The following is a 19540-nucleotide window of genomic DNA, read 5'->3' as shown; positions in this document are numbered from 1 at the left end:
CCACTCCCCAGTAGGAAAAATTATTACGTACCTAATTGTAAAAGAATATTTTAATTGGCAGTTTTAATCTAGGTTTCCTATCCCGATTTAAATCACATTTTTTTAAATCACATTGATTCAACTCAATCAACCCTGCCCAAAGGCCATCTTTCCTGTGTGCTAGGAGCATACCAAGCAAGTTTTAACCAATTAGATAAATCACTAAATCTTGTAACTTCTTAACAGCGATAGCAAGCCATACACATGCCATAATTATTCTTTCAAATACACATTATCTTGAAAATAAGAAGCCAAGTAGACATTTCACCTTTTTTTTTTTTTTTTTCTACCTAGGGCACATGATAGCCTGAAACCCAGCCAACTGAATTTTGCAGAAGACTTGCACAATCATTGCAAATATGCCTCTGACTCCTTATTGCCTTCCTTATGATAATGGGAATAACACTGATGCATTAGTTATATTCATTTCTATATGTATGCATATATGTGTGCATATACACGCACACACGCTGCAACCTTAAGGTGTTACACTCAAGAGCACACTAAGAAAAACCAGACAGTAACATTACAGACTCACCAAGAGCAAAATCCCGAATAATGGAACTTTCTAGCACAAACAGCTTTACAGGGACCCTCAGCATGGTCCCCGTTACTACCAGTGGAAATATGCTCCTCTGACACTACACAGATTTTTAAAAAGATTCCCTTAATTGCTTTTTAATCCTCCTCCTATCAACTGGCTCTCATATTTCAAATGCAGAGCCATGTTTTAGAACAGCAGACAGAAGAATATGGATCTCTCAGAACTCAAAAATTTGTTATATTCCATAAAAAAACCCCTTACCGTGATACCTTAAAAAGGCAATAACCATAGCAGGAACCTATCCCACAGGGACAAGAAAAAGCATTGCAAACCCGATCCAGCATTGTATTATGAAAAAGCCCTGCAAATTCCAGGCAATCTGCAAATGATTTCCCCCTTCCCCACCCAAACATCCACTGCAAACTCCTACAATTGCAAGTCAGGACTGCAATAGCGAAGAGATGATAATAAAACCATTCCTACCTTTAACTTGAGTGTCATATTCAGCTATGATCTCCTTATCCTTTTTGAATTTTGCTGGCGACGTCATGTTTTCTCTTCCAAAAAGATTAACCTCAAAACAGATCCACCAGAACACAAGATATAAATGCAATTTCTCTCCTCTCAATGCAATGCCTTGATTTCTTGCTTGTCCTTCCCCCCACAAAAAGGGAAAAAAAAAAAATCAGTCCATGGAGAGAGGGTGTGAGACGGCGCGCAGCAGCAGCAAAATGCAGATGTTAAGATATCAGTGGATGGAAGAGGCAGCAGTTTTGTCTCCCTGCACCAAAACCTTTAGCAGCAGCATCAGACTAGCGAGATCCTGCAGCCCCCAAAGGCTCTTCCTGATTGCTAACGTTAATAGCACAGCCAGGGAGTGGAAGTCCTTCCGCACAACATGTTTTGTGTGGGTTTGGTTTGCCTTTTTTTTTTTTTTTCTTCTAAATGGGCTCAGAGATGATGCAAATCAAATCCCAAACGCGAGCAGGAACGGAGGACAAGAAGCCGTTTTCTTTGGTTTGTTTGCCTGCAAATACAAAAGAAATATATATATATATATTTAGAAAATTACAGCTTGCAGCCAGCAGGCACAAGACGCGCTGCCAAAAATTTGTGATGGCAAGAAAAGCTGCCCTGACATTGCAAATTGTCCTTTAAGCAGCAGCGTGAGGTTAGAAATGCAGCCCGACCAGGTAACCCAGGGAAGACGCCTACACGGCGGCCAGCCCCAAGGGGGGGGCAGAAGGGGCTCAGGGGGAAAGCGGGGTCCCCCGAGGAGCCAGCCTAGGAGGGGGAAAGCGCTTCCCCGGAGGGGCGGCACGGCGGGGGCTGCACACAGCATCTCCCGCCGCAGACCCGCCCCAGCCCCGCGGCTCCCGCACGCCAGGGCGGCCCCCTCCGCGGCTGCTCCCCCGGCAGCTCCGGCCCTGGGGGGCTGCCGGTATCCCGGCTTCCTCCAGCGGCCCCAGGGCCGGTGCGGGGGTCGGAGCCGGCGCGGGGCGCCGCAGCGCGGCATGTGCGGGGCGGAGGGGAACCCGCCCGCCGGCGGGACACAACTTTTCTCCCGTCTTCCCTATTTATTTGTTAAAATTTTTTCCCCCCTTATTTTCAGGAGCGGGAGGGGGTCAGGCTGCAGCCCCCGCGGAAGATGCGCCTATGGAAGGAAGAAATAAATAAACACGGCACCCGCCGGATCCGCATCCCGCCCGGGAAGAACAATGAGGGCGGCGGAGAGAGGAAGCGTGGGGGGGTCCCGGGGGGGGCCGGGGCTGAGGGACGCGGCCCCGCGCCCCGCCTCAGGGCCGCGCTGAGGGGAGACTGGGGGGAGGCGGCGGGGGCAGCCCGCGGCCCCTCGGCGGGCTGGCAGAGGAGGGGAGGGGGCCCAGCGGCCGGGCGGGGCGATTACCTGGGCGCTGCGGAGCCGCCTCCCCGCCTCCCGCAGCCGGGCGTCCTCCGGCCGCTGCTGCCCGCCACCCGGTCCCCCTCACCGGCCCGCCACCGCCCCGCCGCGCCGCCCGCCCAGTCAGCGGAGAGCACTGAGCCGGAGCGACGGGCGCCGCGGCCAATTAGGTGGCTACATTCCCCCGCTGGGCCCACCCCCCTTCCCGCCGCCTGGCACCCTTTGCACCGCCCCGCCAGGACGGGGTGGGCGGAGCCCGGCGGAGCGCCTGAGCCTCCGCCCCAAGGACAGCGCAGGGGCGGGGCGAGTCATGCAAAGAGACCGCCAATGGGAGCGAGGCAGGGCGTGCCTCTCCACCAATAGCCAGGCGGTAGGGGTGGTGCCACCTGTCTCCTCCAACGGCTTGCAACGATAGGGTGGGCCCCGCCACTGATTTCCACTAATCAGGTTGGGGGGCGGGGCTTTCCGCGCCCAATGGGAGACTGAGGTCGGGAATTCAAACTGACAGGTGGGAGCGTGGCTGTTGACGGCTCCGGGACGGGACGGGACGGGACGGGATCGGAGCGGCGGGGCCTGGCCCGGCCCGGCGGTGCCCGCCCGCCATGTCGGCCAGCAGCTGCACCTTCGAGGACCGGTGCGTGGCCGTGCTGTGCTGCCGCTTCTGCCAGCAGGTGCTGAGCTCGCGGGGGATGAAGGCCGTTCTGCTGGCGGACACCGACACCGACCTCTACTCCACCGACATCCCGCCTTCGGGGTAAGCGCCGGGCCGGCGCGGGGGGGGGGGGGGGGGCGGGGGACGGCTGGACCCCACGGATCCCTCTGGTGGGGCACGACCACGGCCCCGAGGCCCCGCATGGCCGGCCGGGAGCTGCAGGCTGGCACCCCCGGGGGGCTGTGGCCTACCCCCGGGGGGCTGCGACCTACCGCCAGGACTGCGGCCTACGCCCCCCGCGATCCCGGGGGATCAGTGGCATAATCCGCTGTCACCGGGAGAGCGGCCTCGCAGCACGCCATTCAAGCCCTTCCTCCATTTCCAGTTCCACAGGGCTCGCCTTCAGCCCTGGGGCAGCGAGGCTGGCCCTTGTCTAGTAAATAAAAAGTCTAATTTAATCTGTTCGTGGGGAAGACGTAGGCCCGGGAAGCCACGGGGAGTTCCTCCAGCTCCTTCCTTAAGCAAAGGTTAGAACTGGAAATAAATACCTGTAAACAGAACAAACCTGCTCTTGCGCAGGTTCCAGAATGACTCCCCTCCACGTCGGCTGTGTGTTGCTTTCCCATTGCAATATTTGAATACTAAGGAAGTAAGATTGCAAAATAACATGTTAATAAGAAGGGTTAAAAAGGAGATAAGAAATCAAAGGTTTGGTTTTAAATGGCCTAGCCTTTAAGCTATCGTTCTGTAGTCTTAGCTGAGATTCACCAGGAACTATGGTGACGGCTATGATCAGATTTCTGACTGATAGGGCCACGCTGCCAGCAGCCAGCCCCGAGTGTGCGAGTGATGGTGAGTGCTCAGAGAAGTGGCATTTTCTGGCCTGATTTGAGAGGACTTCAGATACTGTCATGTAACGTCATATGGGTCTCTGTTTCCATATGAGTGTGGCTGGTAGCTGATAGGAAAACGGAACTGTGTGGTCTTGGGAGAGTTTAAAAACAAAACAAACCAACACAGCAGACTGCAGTGGTAACATCGCTTTGCTGTGACTTCAGACCTGTATTATCAATACAGTACAGTTGTAGTCATAGCTGCATCTAAATTCAGTATTTTCACTTTCTTCCTATCTAGTACTGTTGATTTCATTGGAACCTGCTATTTTACCGAAATCTGCAAATGCAAACTGAAGAACATCGCGTGTTTAAAGTGGTAAGAATGCCATTCCGTGACACTAACGCCTCCTCCAGCACGCTGCAATACTGTTTAATCTTCTCACTGTAGACTACTGCAGTGCAAGAGTTAAGGGATGAATGAACAGATTGCATACTGTATTTCAAATTTAATGCTGCTTGATAGAAACTCAGCCCACTACTTCTGGGCATGGCTGCCAGTCTATTTCTGTGCAAGTCCCAAGTGGAAATGTGACAACCTTGTCAGTAGTCTGAGTATATGGGAAGGCTTGCGTGCCACCTGCCTGATTAAATGTCTGCTTCAACACTGAGATAATTGTGTGAATAAGGCCGCAGTAAGAAGTAGTTACTCATATTCTAATTAATAGAACATCCTCTTGGCAGATCTAGTTGTTGCTAGCAGATGGAACATGCTGTCACTAAAGTTCTTGGAGTTCTTTTATCCTCTTTATTAGTGCCTGATATTTAAGAGTAAAAACAACAAGTCTCAAATAACTCACAGTTATCTGAGATGATCCTTTCAGCTTCATAAGCAAGACTTTTACCTTGTTCAAGTTTAAGCGATGGGGCGCTGTGATAGGAACAGAGTATTTTATTTTTTAAACAGGAGAAACAAGTATCTCACCAGAGTGCACAACTGAGAAGTAGAAAGATGGTTGTTTGAGGTTTCAGCCTAGGAGAGTAGACAAGGCTTTGATAGTCTCTGTCTCATTACTCCTACTACTGATACTCTCCTGTGCACAGTGCTTCTGTACAGATGGATTTTGTGTGCGTGATGAACTTCTATGTTGATTCCAATGGAATCACTGGCTTTCCAAATAAAAAAATAAAAAAAATTCCACCACCATTTGTTGGTATGTAAACTAATCTGGATTACACAATTTAGGTTACTAAATGGTTCTCTATGCCAAAGATCTAAAACTTAGATATTCTGAACTCCTGACAGATGTTCCCTGAATACGTAAGATGCTTGTTTAACTATGTTCCCTTAACTTTATGAAAATTTACATAATGGTCTGGTACTGTGGCTATTTAACATTAGTTTGAGCTGGAAAAGCCAACAACATCTATCTTCTCATCAGACATTTGTGTCGCTCATGATTTCACTTGTCTTTCTAGTGGTAACATTGTCGGTTATCATGTGATTTCTCCCTGCAAACCTTGCCTGCTGTCCTGTAATAATGGCCACTTCTGGATGTTTCATAGCCAAGCCGTCTTCGGCATCAACAGACTAGACCCTTCTGGTAAGGAACACATATGTTTCCTTCTCTTCCCTAAAATCTTTAATCCTAAGTGCACCTTCTAATGAGGCATCTCGATATAGTTAAAGCATATGGAGGGAGTGTAACATATGGAGGAATAAGGCAAGCGTTACTGTATTGCTAATCTAGCAAACTACTTTGGGGGAGGTAGTTGTAGCTACTTTGTAAATGAAAATTTCTAAGTGGAAATTTAGCTTCATCAGAAAGCTTAACCTACCCCCTTTTCTGGGCAGAAGTCAGGATTTTCTGAAGCAATATTATAACTAGTATAAACACAGCTACCAGCTGCTATTTATAGCGGTATGTATAGCTTTACGGGGCTATTAGGCAGCTGTCCAATGGGCACTCTTTTTGGGTGAGTCATGTTGTCACTTTGACCCTATATAACTGAGTCCTCATTAGCTCAAGCTGAAGTTAGAGCTCGTGCTAGCTAGTTTCTTCAGCTAGGTGTTGTTTGGATGCCAAGTGTCTAGCATAATTTGCCTTGAGTCCTCAGGAATGCATAGCATTCTGACAAATCATATCTCCTCCTTGCAGATGGGAGTAACTTATTGTCTAAGCCTTTCAGTGTCACCTGTGTCTCACATCAATGCATTTAAAAATAAGTCAGCCATGAGGGGATTATCAATAGCTACAGGAATTAGCTGTAGAAATACATCTGTGAGCAGGGACTTATTCTTTGAGTGATGCTGTAAATACCACCACTCACAAGATCACTTTGGAAGAAACTAGGAAAGCGTCTAGATAAATATATCACGAACATGACTTACCAGGTTTTTCAATTACTAGAGTAGTTATTTTCTCTGAAAATAGACAGTCGTGCAACTTAAAAATAAGGTCGCAATCCAAAAATACTTTTTCTTTCCCCCCCCCCCCCCCACCCGTCTTCTTACTTCCTTCCCACCAGGTGTAAATGTATTGCTTTGGGGCAACTTGCCGGATTTGGAGGAAAGCACAGATGAAGATACGTCCTGCATCTCTGAGGAGGAGTATATCAGATAAATGTTATCTACAATCTACTACAGTATCTTCATTATATTGCTGTTTGGTTTGGATTTTTTTGTTCCTGCTGGCCCATCAGAGTTTAAACAATATAGGAAACCAGGAAATCTGGAAAACAATCCTAAAAAGGAAGGTATCGGCTTCCTCTCTCACTGTAGCCTTCCACAGACTCTTGATTCTGCCTAGCGTGTATCTTCTGAGTAAAGACATGCCTTGATTAGACCTAGAAATGCAGATGGAAGGTGCATTTACTGAGATCTAGGTCTGTTTTGTTTTTTTACAGTTGATAATCCTTCTCAACTGTATTTTTTCTTCTTTCCTAAAACATTATTCACAGAGTCTTTCAGTTGCTGTAAGTACAGCTTAAAAATCTTAATAATCAGGCTGATCGACAAAGTTCTGAAAGAGCTCTGCTTTTGTGGTCGGACGGATCATTGTCCAGGGCTTCTATTCTGAGTATACAGAGTTGCTGAATAAGTGGCTTAAAGTATTGGACCTTTGGCTCTATGATCTGGCTCTTCTGCTTTTAGCAGCTTGTTCTCTGGGCATCTGAGGCATGCTAGGATGCTCCTGAATGCGGACTGGGAAGCTATCTTGCACAGCTTTTCCATCTCATCTTTCTGTACTTTTAGGATCATGTTTCTGAGATCAAGCTCATTTTTTTTCCCCCCCTCTAATAAAACCTCAGTAATTGCTACATATACTTAATGTCTAATAGAACTTCAAGACTACACTGGAGTTTTTCTTAAGGTCAACAATCAAATCCATCCAGTTTTAAGTGTTATTTTTTTCGTCTTCTAGGGTAGGCATCCCTCCAAAGCAGAAATCTGTCATCTGATTGAGTCTTTATAGAGAAAGAAAAAAAAAAGAGATCAGGTTAAATATTTGGTGTTCATGCCTAACCTTATGTTCTGAAGCGCACACAATCTGGTTCTTGTAAGAACTAAAGGATTCAAAGCTTATTATCCAAATTGTTACAGCCATGGTATTTAACTTATGAACTAAATACTGTCCCCTTCAGCAAGTCACCTGAAGGATCACCTTTAGAAAATTCAAGGTACAATCATATAAGAGAACAGAGTACATTTTTAAATTTGGATTGACACTGAGTAAGTCATTCTATAGCCTCCTGTGATACTTGGAAGAGGTGCAATGACAGCAGGTCTGAATTGTCTTATTATTTTTACTGCATGTTATATATTTCTTAATTAACATACTACCTCTTCTGCATTGTTTAAATGTATATTGGTATGTATATATATGCGTGGGTGTATGTCTTGTTTTGACTTCCTGTGTTATGTCTGCTCATTAAATAGATGTTTTGGACTATATAATCTTCTGGGCTTTAATTAATATGGATGTGTAATGATAATCAGAACAATGAAAGAGCATCTTGTATTAAACTAGTTGAATAATTAGGTTCTTACTACTATGATGTTGATTTAGAGACCCCCAAAACATCACCTCCTTTTTACACTGACAAACCTGACAGTTTCTCAGTCTTAAAAGTGTTTAGTCAGTTAAATCTTCCATAACACCACATTGCATTTTTTGCCAGTTTTCTGTGCCGCATGAATTTGATCATGTTGTGGCTACAGTATTAAGCTGGCAAGGTGACTTTCTCACACAAAGACTTTCCAACAGAATTCATGAGCTAAAAATACTTTTGATTGTTGGGGTTTTTTATAAGTAGCACAATAGTTCAAATAGATTTCCCATAATGTAATTCTGCTTTGTTGCAAGTTTAACACTTGCCATTTATAACCTTTGCAGTTTTGAGCCAGCCCTGTGTAGTGGCAGAGCTGACTGTTGAGCTCTTCTCCCACAGAGAAGTTAAGAGGACTATAATTTCTTCACATCAAGTCAATAATTCTGTTTTTGCTCCCTATCTGTTTGTACACAGAGAACTGGAAGTTCTGCTATGAACTACTTTAATTACACAGGCCTGTTTGAGCTAGTTCATCTCAACCAGGCATCAGCTTGAAATAAAAAATAAGCCAACTTTTAAGTAAGTTCAGTTTTTGTTTTTTTGACAATAAAGTTGTTCTAGGTATTATATACAAAGTAAACAAACATCATCTATTGCCCCAGCTGTCCTGAACATTATGGAACAAACTAATCATGTCTAGGGCTACTTCTTTCCAGCTGAAATTAAAAGTACTGACTGAGCAGTTTGTGGTAAAGCCACCACTCCTTATTCACAGGGCCCTAATGTTATGGGTTAAGTTTGCAGGGATCAGCCTGTGTAGGGAAATACTTTCTGTGTTGATAGATATATCTGACATTAAACAGCTGGCACAAAACCAGATCAATATTTCTAGAAACACTCCCAAGTACTTCACCCCACCCAAGGCTTTGTTTGAAATAAAACAACTCAGGTCTCTACGGGGTTTTTGTTTGTATGCCTCGACATACAAGGTACGTATGTTGTAGCACAACCCTGGAATCTGTTGTGAATCGTTTGGAAGGTGATGGCTGCAAGGCATTTGGTATAAAAATGCTGGACATTAAGACACATAATGTCCAGAATTAATATATCAGCAGGGTTCAACTGCCTGACAGATCTGTGGTCAGTCTGAACGAGAAAAAGCTGGACGGCTGTTGTCATCTTTGGTGTAAGGGTGTTACTGAAATTCAAAAGCAGAGCACAAAGCTGAAAAACAAGAACTGAGTCCTAAGGCCTTTCTCTTCTGCTCATTAAGGTGCACAATGCAAGTAATTAAAGAACTTTAGTCTCTCTAATCAGATCTGGTTTTAATCAGAAGGGACTGAACACCAGGCAAAGGGCCTTGAGTCTAAAATGTAAAGTCAGTGCTTCTGCAAGATTTCCAAAGTCTGCTGGCACTAACAGAACAGCCAAAATTGATGCAGTTATCCTTAGTACCCACAGCACTGCATCTGCTGCAGGGCGCACATCGGTCACAGTGTGCCCGGCACATTCCCAGCAGCTCTGCAGCTACACGATATTGAGTAACGCAGACTTGTAGGTTCAGGGTCACAGACTTGTTTGCATGAAAACATTCGAAAGCAGGATTCCAAAAGCCACTGAGGATAAATAACTTTGATTTGATTTTTAAATCACAGGGACCTCTGTAATCACGCTGCCATAGATGGTCAACCATTTTCTTTCCTGCAATGCATTATCTGCACTGCACAATATTAGCTGGAAGGGTAGGAGAAAGTCATATCCAGACAGTGATAAATTGATTCCCTTTCATATTAAATAAGACTTACTAGAAAAAACACATTTAAATATTCTTCATTATTCCAGTACAGAGTAATGCCTAATCATGATCTTACATTTATGTAGCACCATTCATCCCAAAATGCTTTACAATGACAAACAGTTCAGAATTCTTTTACCCTTGAACTGCAGCCAAGTGCAGGATGTAAAGCAGCTGCCGAGGAGACAGCATGCTGCAAGGACCACGGTAAGCATGACTCTGTAATGAAATGCAGTATGTGATCTCTATCAGTATAAACCGATACGTTGATTCTTGAGGGAGGTTCAGCCTGAAAGACACTCTCTTCTTACACAGCCCGGAATGCAGCTCATCCACTGCGAGCCAGATGACAGATGGGTCCCTGTTCCTAGGACAGAACCTGGAGTCCCAAGGTTCAATCAGTGGAAGAGCCCGACATTCAGAGACGGGAATTACTAAGCTCTCTCTTATGTTGTGCTCTTCTCTCTGGCATGCAAGAGCTGGCATGCTTTTTAAAGTCAAGTAAAATGGTCATTTATTATAAATCACCCAATTACTTTGTCGTGAGAGGTCATTGTTACATATTTTATTGCGTTTGCAGTCTCTGTGGTTTCTGAAAGCATACCCCAAGGAACAGCACATATCCCAAGTAAACAGCCTTTGTGTGCTATTATTTGGATTAAGGGAGTGTCTCCAGGCTAGTATAGTATAACATCCACGGGTGCCAATTGTGCAAGAAACTGTACGAGCAAAGCGACTTGCAGACTCAGAGAACTTGCCCTGTAAACAAAGCAGCCCAGGGATGGCAAGGGAACGGCTCTATCGGAGAGGGAATGACTCTACCGGAGAGGGAACGGCTCTATCGGAGAGGGAACGGCTCTATCAGCAATCAGAGATAAAGCCGAAGCCATGTAAGCCTGAAGAGGAGACTCCTTAGTTCCAAGCCTACAACAGAGATCCGAGCCGTGCCTGTTCCTGCAGCTATGAATCGCGTCTTCCTATTCCAACAGGCATTTGCAAGTCTATGAATAGATTCAGCTCTTCCAGCACACATGCTCCATCACCTCGTACTTACAGCAAGGAATTTTCCCTATGCTGGTGTTTCTGGGTTTCTGCCGCGTTATTAGGCTTTACTCTTGCTCTATCACACAAAGGAGATTGATCTAGCCTCTAGCCAAACACCCGTAAAAAGCCCACAAAGAAAACAGGTTATTCCAAACCTGTACAGATACAGCATTCATAGAACTAAGAGATCCACGCTGCAATTTATGCGGATTACAAGAACGACAAGAGAGAAAAGCAGGATGCCTGCCTGGAACATCTCCTGTGAAATTAACTCCAAGTCGTTGATGCACCACCCAAAACTCCCTCTTCTCATCAGGAAATATCAACCACGCTATTCTCTGAAAAAGCATCAGCATTTCCAAGCAGCTATTAGCCAGGGGGACGTTTTAGCTGCTTTGCTGTCTGCAGCGTCTCTTGTCATCTTGCATGCGTGACACAAGCTTAACAAAGTGAGTCTGCACTCTATTGATTTCTCATTAGAAAGCATGCCTTGCATTTTGGACAGCAAGAGGGGGAAAAAAACCAACAGGGAACAAAGCTGGTCAAATAGAAGCCAAACAATCTCTGGTGCTTCACTTCTTATGTCGTCTGAATGCTGACAGCTTGATGTCTCTGGGTAACGCCACACAAGGGAAATTAGCACCATAGCACTCTTAGGCACTGCCATCTGCATGTCAACGTATGTAGAAATTTGTGCAGGCAGTTATAAAGCCAGACTGATAAAAAGGACTTGATCTTTTGCATTTCTCTGACTACACTTATTTCCTGGAGGAAAGTGCTAATTAAAAATAACCCAGTATCGTTCCAACATAACTGCAGCCGCACTAGGCTTCTTCCCTGCTGTGCTATGGCAGAAGCTTATTAGTTCATCCCACTCCAGCATATGGCAGGTTTTGGAATAGGAAATTTCCACTATCAGAGGAGACAACGCTAAAAATACAGGTGTTTTGGGACCCTCACCCTAACTCAGAAGGGAACATAAAACCAAAGAGAAACTGCTCCTGTGTCTAATGGGCACATCTGACAGTTCCATACACAAAAGCAAGCTAATAAGAATTAAATTTTTTAAAAAATTGATCTGATTTTGCCTCTTCCTATCGTCTGTCTGCCTCTCAGCCAACACAACACTCCCCAGGTAAGCAAAGAGGTTTCAGGACCAAAGGACACAGAGAAAACTGAGAATACAAAGCTCACACGCCCTTTGTCTACACTTTCTGGAGGTTTCGCCAGTAGCTATTCTTTTATTAGCGATTTGTTTGTCTTCATTTTAAAAAAGTGTAAGTATCTATTCAGTTCTGAGACTAGCAAAGCTTCAACAAGCAGGAATCTGGTCTCTCCTTTCTGCTGTGCTTACAGAACAGACCCAGAAAGCTTTTCAGCAGACGTTGGCAATGGAAGAGCTGCAAACTAGCTTGCAGCAAGCTGCTTTGGACGCGAAGGGTGCCAGGCTTCGTCGTCGGTATTGCAAGCAGACTTTGGCCTGAATTAAAAACACAGTGTGTGAAGCTAGAGAACCAAAACCATTTGAAGACGGCACAGATAGGATCTGCGCCTGAAAACAGGAGTGAGAATGCACCTTCACCAGCCAGATATTCAGGGAAAACGGTGCCGGGCTGCTATGCCAGATGCAAAACCGAGCTCCTTTCAATGACAGAATTTTTAAACCGCTTCAGAGCCACTTGCTTTGACCAACTCTCTTATTCATCACCGTGTAAGTGGACACACAGAGAGAAGTAGCTGGTTTCAGACCACCAGAATACCAAAGCTGCAATAGTTTCCTCACGAGGTGGTCGGGGAAGCCAACGCAACCAGAGGATTATTTGGCTAATAATGCAGATGGAATAACCGGGGTCACATTTGAGGGAAGATTGTGAAAGCTGCTGCAGATTCACCCCAGCATCCACTCGGATGTTAATGAGCGCCTCAAATATTTGGAAAAAATTAAGCAATCTGCTGTTGTGCAAAGGCCCATCACAAGACTTTCCACAACGTCGCTCTGCTTTTTATTGGACCCCAGGCTGGAAGTGCATTTTGCCCTGTAAAGTTAATTTTACTCTGCTTCACATTTTACCCAAAGTCCAAATTGCTTTCTTTGTAGCTTTGAATTTAAAATTCAGATAAATACATTTTTTTTCAATCTCACCTGCTACCAGAGGCAGCATTCATAAGTGCCAGGAAGTATATATTCAGCAGAATATATCTATTTTTTTTTATTCCAGTCCTTATGGGAAATCAAAATTTTAAAACTGCTTAAAAGCAACTGGCCACTATAAGAAACCTTTTACCTTATTAACTGGATTCCCAGTCTGATCTGATACAAACATGCCAGCGATGCATGAACTCAAATCGCTCCTTACCTTCGTGCCACTCTGATGGCACAAAGCAATTCTCAGCAAATTGAGCAGTGCTTGCTGCAAGTCAACCACAAAAATCATAGGGCTTAATAACAAGCAGCTTTCGGGTGGCGGCAGGCACTTTGATAACAACCTGCCACTCTTCCTGCATCACTCGAGCCTCCTCTCGCTCCTGCCAGGGGGTTCAAACCATGGGCACTGATGGCTTTGGCATTAATTGCAGTGTACGTTGCCAGACCTGACAACGTTGCTTTCCCCTCCCAGCGCCTTGCTTGTGTCTCTCAAGCAGTCACATCCATCGCGTACCGAACTGGCTAGCAGGAGAGGCCAGGTGGATCCAAGCTTGCTCTTTTCCAAAGCCCAGGGGAAAGCGGCGCAGTTATCCCCGTGCTCTAATGCCCCTAATAATAAGTTTGATTTTATAGGCTCCGTATTCTCCCCAGCCTCCCAGCAGAGATCAAAGACAGCTATGTCTGGGTGTGTGCATGCACATACATGCATGGAGAAGACACATTAATTACGGTCTGAAAATTTCTCTGCTAGAAAAAGAACTGGTTCCCTCTTTGTCACTTACCTCTCCCCCACAAAAACTCACGCTGGCCCAATTTACTCCTTGAAAACAAGCCTGGATTGCAAATGACCCAGGGAGAGGAGGCACCGACTGAGCGTACCTTGGCTGAGAAACGGGCGCTTTGAAGAAGAGACACTCGGCACCAACACGGGCTTTGATGCCGTAGCACAGACCCAGCGACTTGTCCCTCAAGCTTTACCCTCCCTGTCCAGGCAGTGGCCAGGCCAGCAGTCGCCCCAGGGAGCCTGCCCGCCTCGTGGAGAGGACGTGTTGGTGGCCAAGTGGCTGCGTCACTGGGTTGCTAATTCCATAGGCGCTGCTGACAGCAGGACTGGAGGAAAATCAGGAAACCCTGATCTTCCTTTGGCTGACTTGGGTACAAAAAGGGAACAGCGCTGGGAACGCACAGACGATGCCGCAGAGCTTTCAGCTGGGATTGTAAGTCAAAACTCTGCCTCATAAGAGCTTGGGAGAAGCATCCCTTGGGCCAAAAACCGCACAGAGTTTTGACATCGTCTTCTGGCCACCGCTAGAAAGAGAAAGCAGAACTCCCTCCTGGAGGGATCACAGCCTGAGCACCGGGTGCTTTGTGTCTCGGAGGGGAGTCGATGGGGCCATGGTGGCCACCGACAGCCGAAGCCAGCCCAGGCTATGGCCTGTGATGCCCCATCTGGTAGCATGGACATCTCGTAGCAGCTCCCTCAGGCTGCCACACCACGTGCTGGGGCTGTTGGTCGGGCACAGACCGACGTCAGGAAGGATCTGGTGCCTTTTGCTCCCTGTTTGCAAGACGTGGCCTCTGAGGGGGTGTAACAAAGCAGTGGGAGGGAAAGTATAAAGTACAGGTTTAGTCGGGTGACTCCATCGAGCCTGCAAGGTCTGTGCACACCTTCACAAATTGACCCCAGGTGCTGAACCAGCTGGAATGTGCTCAGGGGGAAAAGGTGTATAAAAAGTTGACAAGACTCACCCTTTCTCTCGCCGGGGAGGTGGGGAGGCTGGCTTTGTAGCAAGGGATGTCTGGGCATGCCAACCCCAGCGAGGGAGCACGTTTGTGCCACTCAAGAGGTGGGTCTACACACCAGCAGATTGCTGGTTCCTCCAACTCGTACGCGTCCCTTGGCCTTGGCTAACACTTCAAAGGACAACTGTCTTTGTTCCTACCATGCATGAATACCCCAGTTCTTGCCAGGTAGCTATCCTATGCCTCCAGAGCTCCAGCAACAGGCTTTGGATGTTTTCCAAGCCCAGCAGGAGCACTTCTGCCTCCGCCACTACTGTCCAAATTTCTTTGTAAAACAGACAATCCTGTTCCTTCATCTTCCCACTTTTAAACACGAAACAGTAACTGTTTCATGCTAAATAACAAGTGTTTCATGCTTGACAAACTGGTTGGGGTTTTGTGGGGTTTTTTTTCTGCTGGTGTAAATTGCTGCTAGACTGTTGTCCTCCAAAACCTCCCTGTCTCAGCCCCCGCAGATACCCAACTGTACCCTCAGACCCCCCTTTGAGCATTCTCGTGGTGCTGTACGCTGGAGGTGACAGCCTCCCTGTTGCTGAGCTCACCTGGCTTGACATCCTGCTGCAGCTACTACTGGAAGGGCATCGCCAGACCACCGCCGTCGCGCTGTGCCCCACACATCCCATGCCTTCTCCAGCTGGTGGGGTCCCATGGCCAGAGCAGGACAAGGGCGCTCCCTTCCAACAGAGGCAGGAGGAGGTTGAAGCACACAAATAATCAAGGCTGGGGGTGGAGGGAGTACAGCAAATACATGCGTGTGCACGTGCCATGGTGATCCGGGGGTCTTCCAGCTCTGGGTCTCAGCATGAGAGCTGTCATCAGGCCACGGAATAAAAGACACTGGCATTATGCTCGACAAATTTGCATGAGGAGTGATAACAGAAAATCCAACTGAATTTCTAACTTCAGCCAGTTGTAAAGACAGAAAGGTTCCTCAACGCAACACGAAGTATTTAATTCTCTGATAACAGAGTGAAATAAAGATAGCGGGGGGAAAGCAAGAGCTCGCTATCAATGGAAACAGAGAAAGGGCCACTGATATTTTAAGGCATTCACCTTTAGGTTATAAGCCGCTTATCTCAGACTGCTACATATGTGGTCTCCTTGGGAACCGAGTCAGACAATAAATCAGATGTGCCAACATTTATCAGAAGCTCCAACTAGCCAAAAACATCAGCTCTCCTAAGAATGCCAGATCAGTTCTGCAAGACACAGGGCCAAGCCTGGAGTCACTCCTGAGGCACGCAGCAGGGCTAAGAAATGCTTCAAAATAAATGTCAATTAGATTCCTGCTCCTCGTCGCCGTGTCCTCTTGGAGCCACGGGCTGTTCCAGCAGCTTTAGAGGAAGGCGAAAGGAGAAAAATCAACCGGGCATCATGTAGGCATGGTTAATGTGCACATCAGGACAACATCTGCGTAACATGTGCCCAGTCAGCCACAGAAATAATCCTACCCGTTCTCCTCACAGTTTGAAGCATGTAAGAGATTATTCTTGTCTTAGTCTGAACAGGGCAGGGGGGTAAAAGCGATATATGGACAGAGTAATGGTAAAAATAAAAGCTTGGGGAAAGTCAGCAAGATCATTGTATGAATATTCTCTCACTGCAAGTCTCCTGCCAGACACAAGGAAAAAATCCAGACATTTCACATGTCAAAAACAAACAAACCCATCTCAACCAAATCTCTTTCTTTAAACTGGTGAAAATTTCCCAACCACTTCCAAAATGTTCAGCTGCTTATGCATAACCAAAAGAATGTCACGAAAGGTGTTCTGGGGCAAAGACTCGGTCTCATTTACAAGGGATTTGGGCAGGAATTAACTAGTGGGAAAGCAACGGTGGCAGCATCGCTTGGCGAGCCTCACTCACCCAGCGGTCCTGACTCCTGGAGGCATCAGACATACGTGGTGTATGTATGTGGATATACGGTGGCGGGCATGTGATTCGGTAAGCGACCCACGAACCAGGAGCAAACACCTTCAGCAGCAGTATCGGTGGAGCTGGGGGAAACCAGTGCTCACAGCACAGCTTTGCCTATGGCCCAAAAGAGGAAAAAGTCACTTTTTTCCCCTCCAACACTGTGAAGTGACCCAAGCGAGATATATATATTAAAAAATTAAAAAACTTATAAGTAAAACAGCTTGCATGTGGCCGGGCCACGTGCTGGCAACTGTATTTGCCAGGAGCGACACTCGGTGCCCTCTGTCCGAGCACAGATGGTTCCAGCTCCCTGGCTGCCCCAGAGCCCCATGGGCAGCACGGCCACAGCCCCCAAGGGTGGGCTGCGTGGTGGGGCTGGGCGGTGGGCTCGGCTGGGCTGGGCGGTGGGGTTTGGGCAGTGGGCTCGGCTGGGCGGTGGGGTTTGGGCGGTGGGCTCGGCTGGGCTGGGCGGTGGGGTTTGGGCGGTGGGCTCGGCTCGGCTGGGCGGTGGGGTTTGGGCGGTGGGCTCGGCTGGGCTGGGCGGTGGGGTTTGGGCAGTGGGCTCGGCTGGGCGGTGGGGTTTGGGCGGTGGGCTCGGCTGGGCTGGGCGGTGGGGTTTGGGCGGTGGGCTCGGCTGGGCGGTGGGGTTTGGGCGGTGGGCTCGGCTGGGCTGTGGGGTTTGGGCGGTGGGCTCGGCTGGGCTGGGCGGTGGGGTTTGGGCGGTGGGCTCGGCTGGGCTGGGCGGTGGGGTTTGGGCAGTGGGCTCGGCTGGGCGGTGGGGTTTGGGCGGTGGGCTCGGCTGGGCTGGGCGGTGGGGTTTGGGCGGTGGGCTCGGCTGGGCTGGGCGGTGGGCTCGGCTGGGCTGGGCGGTGGGGTTTGGGCGGTGGGCTCGGCTGGGCTGGGCAGTGGGGCTGGGCGGTGGGCTCGGCTGGGCTGGGCGGTGGGGTTTGGGCAGTGGGCTCGGCTGGGCTGGGCGGTGGGGTTTGGGCGGTGGGCTCGGCTGGGCTGGGCGGTGGGGTTTGGGCGGTGGGCTCGGCTGGGCTGGGCGGTGGGGTTTGGGCGGTGGGCTCGGCTGGGCTGGGCAGCAGCCCCCCTGCAGGCTCCGGACGCCCCTGCCAGGCCGCAGTGTCCCCAGGGCAGAAAGCCCCCCCCGCAGCCCCCTCCCCTGCAGAGAGCCGGGAACGATCCAGCCCCCACCTGCAGCCACGGCTGCCGGGGAGCAGCAGACCGAGGGGTAATTCCCTGTCACTTTGGGGGGGGGGGCAACGGCCCCCCCGGCACTGGCTGACCCCTAGCTCTGCCCATGCCACCCCCAGCACTGACACCCACTCTGCCCGTGCCCACCCACTCCCCCCCAATCACTGCCGGATCCCCAGGACTGCCCATGCCGCCCCCCCCCCTCCCCCCCAGCACTATCTGACACCCACTGCTGCCCGTGCCCCTCCCCTCCCCCCAAGCACTGCCCGACCCCCGCCACTGCCCGAGCCCCCCCGAGCCCCCCCCGGCCGCGCCCAGCGGCAGCCGGAGCCACGGCGCCACCTGCCGGAGCGCGGGGGCAGCGCAGCGCTCCTGGGACGCGCCCTTGTAACTGGGGGGTTTGGGGTTTTTTTTCCCTTTTCCTGCCGTGACCGTGGGACAGGGACGCGGCCAGCTCGGGCCGGTGGCCCCCCGCACGCAATGCACCCCCAGTGTCCAGCGTCAGGACGGGGGGAGCCCCGCTTCCCAGAAAATAAGGAGCCGCTGTCAGGCAGGGGGTCTCACCGAGGGCTGCCACCCTTCCCTCTGCGCGAGTCACCGCTGAACCCCTCCTGGGGTCACTCCCTGTTAGCAAAGGCAGAAACGAGGAGAAAAAGTCCGTAAAGTCTCAGAAATGGTTCACTACAGCCTGCGCTGGGGTTCCCCCGCCAGCCGTTCGGTCTGACTTCCCCGACCCCGCTGCAGCTGGGCTTTGACTTTGTGGCCGTGGAAAATCTGCCCGTCACCAAAACGGCTCCCAAACACCGTCACTGCCAGTACCTCTCCCTCGCTGGCCAAACCAAGCCAATCCCTGGAGAGCGCGAGGACTGGGACTCGGCTTCCCCCTGGCAAACTTCTCCTCTTGGAATCCGTGCTGGAGTTCAGCCCGTACTTACTGGTCTGTTTTCCAGCAGAAGGGCCACCAAGTGAATAACAGGTAGCGGAGAGCCATTTACATCCAATTAAGTAACTCCTCACCCATCTGAGATGATCAAAAAAGAAAACAGCTACTGAGGGGGTCATCCGGAGAGAAGGCCTTTAGCAGAGGTAATCGTGGGTGTCAGGATTCAAGAGCATCCAAAAGTTCACAGCTTAACAAGCTTTGATTTAAGATATTGGAGCAGGGTGCCCAGAGCAGCTGTGGGTGCCCCATCCCTGGAAGGGTTCAGGACCAGGTTGGACGGGGCTGGGAGCAACCTGGGCTGGTGGCAGGTGTCCCTGCCCGTGGCAGGGGGTGGGAACCAGATGGTCTGTCAGGTCCCTTCCAACCCAAAATGTTCGATGGTTCTGTGGTAACTTTGCACCCACGCTGCAGCGCTGAGCTTTTCAGGAAACAAGCAATCCTTGGGGACCACGTGGGAACAACTACTTAAAACAGTCTTTCCCCATAGCAATTCCCTTTTTTCTGTCCCCTTCTCTCCCTCAGCCATACTGCAACTTTGAAAGGAGCAAAAGCAGTTACCTGGGATGTCAGAAAGGTTGTGCTGTTTTACTGCATGTCCAGTTGCATGCTTGAGCTTATCTTACATTTCCCAGATCTTAGATTATCTTAAAATTCCCAGGTCGCTGCTGCTGCCT

At 49.0% G+C, this 19540-nt stretch overlaps 2 protein-coding genes across 5 annotated transcripts in view; one reads left to right on the top strand and one right to left on the bottom strand.

The window, feature by feature from the left end:
- The window catches only part of SRGAP2 (SLIT-ROBO Rho GTPase activating protein 2), a 110512-nt gene extending 107921 nt beyond the window's left edge, over positions 1-2591 (bottom strand). For 2 of the 4 annotated variants that reach the window (XM_055819655.1, XM_055819656.1), the window contains exons 1-2: positions 2270-2393; positions 1067-1610 (exon numbers count right to left, since the gene is read on the bottom strand). In XM_055819655.1, the coding sequence (XP_055675630.1) occupies positions 1067-1133 (67 nt within the window). In that variant the 5' untranslated portion in view covers positions 1134-1610; positions 2270-2393. Of the gene's footprint in view, positions 1-1066; positions 1611-2269; positions 2394-2489 lie in introns of those variants that run through there. The other 2 variants (XM_055819654.1, XM_055819657.1) reach the window with 2 other exon arrangements.
- A 385-nt stretch (positions 2592-2976) lies between these two features.
- FAM72A (family with sequence similarity 72 member A) lies at positions 2977-7926 on the top strand. The gene is made up of 4 exons (XM_027797097.2): positions 2977-3237; positions 4270-4347; positions 5448-5572; positions 6498-7926. The coding sequence occupies exons 1-4, from the start codon at positions 3086-3088 to the stop codon at positions 6590-6592; spliced, it is 450 nt and encodes a 149-aa protein (XP_027652898.2). The 5' UTR covers positions 2977-3085; the 3' UTR covers positions 6593-7926.
- The last annotated feature ends 11614 nt before the right edge of the window (positions 7927-19540 follow it).

The sequence above is a fragment of the Falco peregrinus genome, chromosome 16 (genome assembly GCF_023634155.1).
Source record: "Falco peregrinus isolate bFalPer1 chromosome 16, bFalPer1.pri, whole genome shotgun sequence".
In the NCBI taxonomy this organism is placed as follows: Eukaryota; Metazoa; Chordata; class Aves; order Falconiformes; family Falconidae; genus Falco; species Falco peregrinus.
This window is presented reverse-complemented; position numbering and strand designations above follow the sequence as displayed.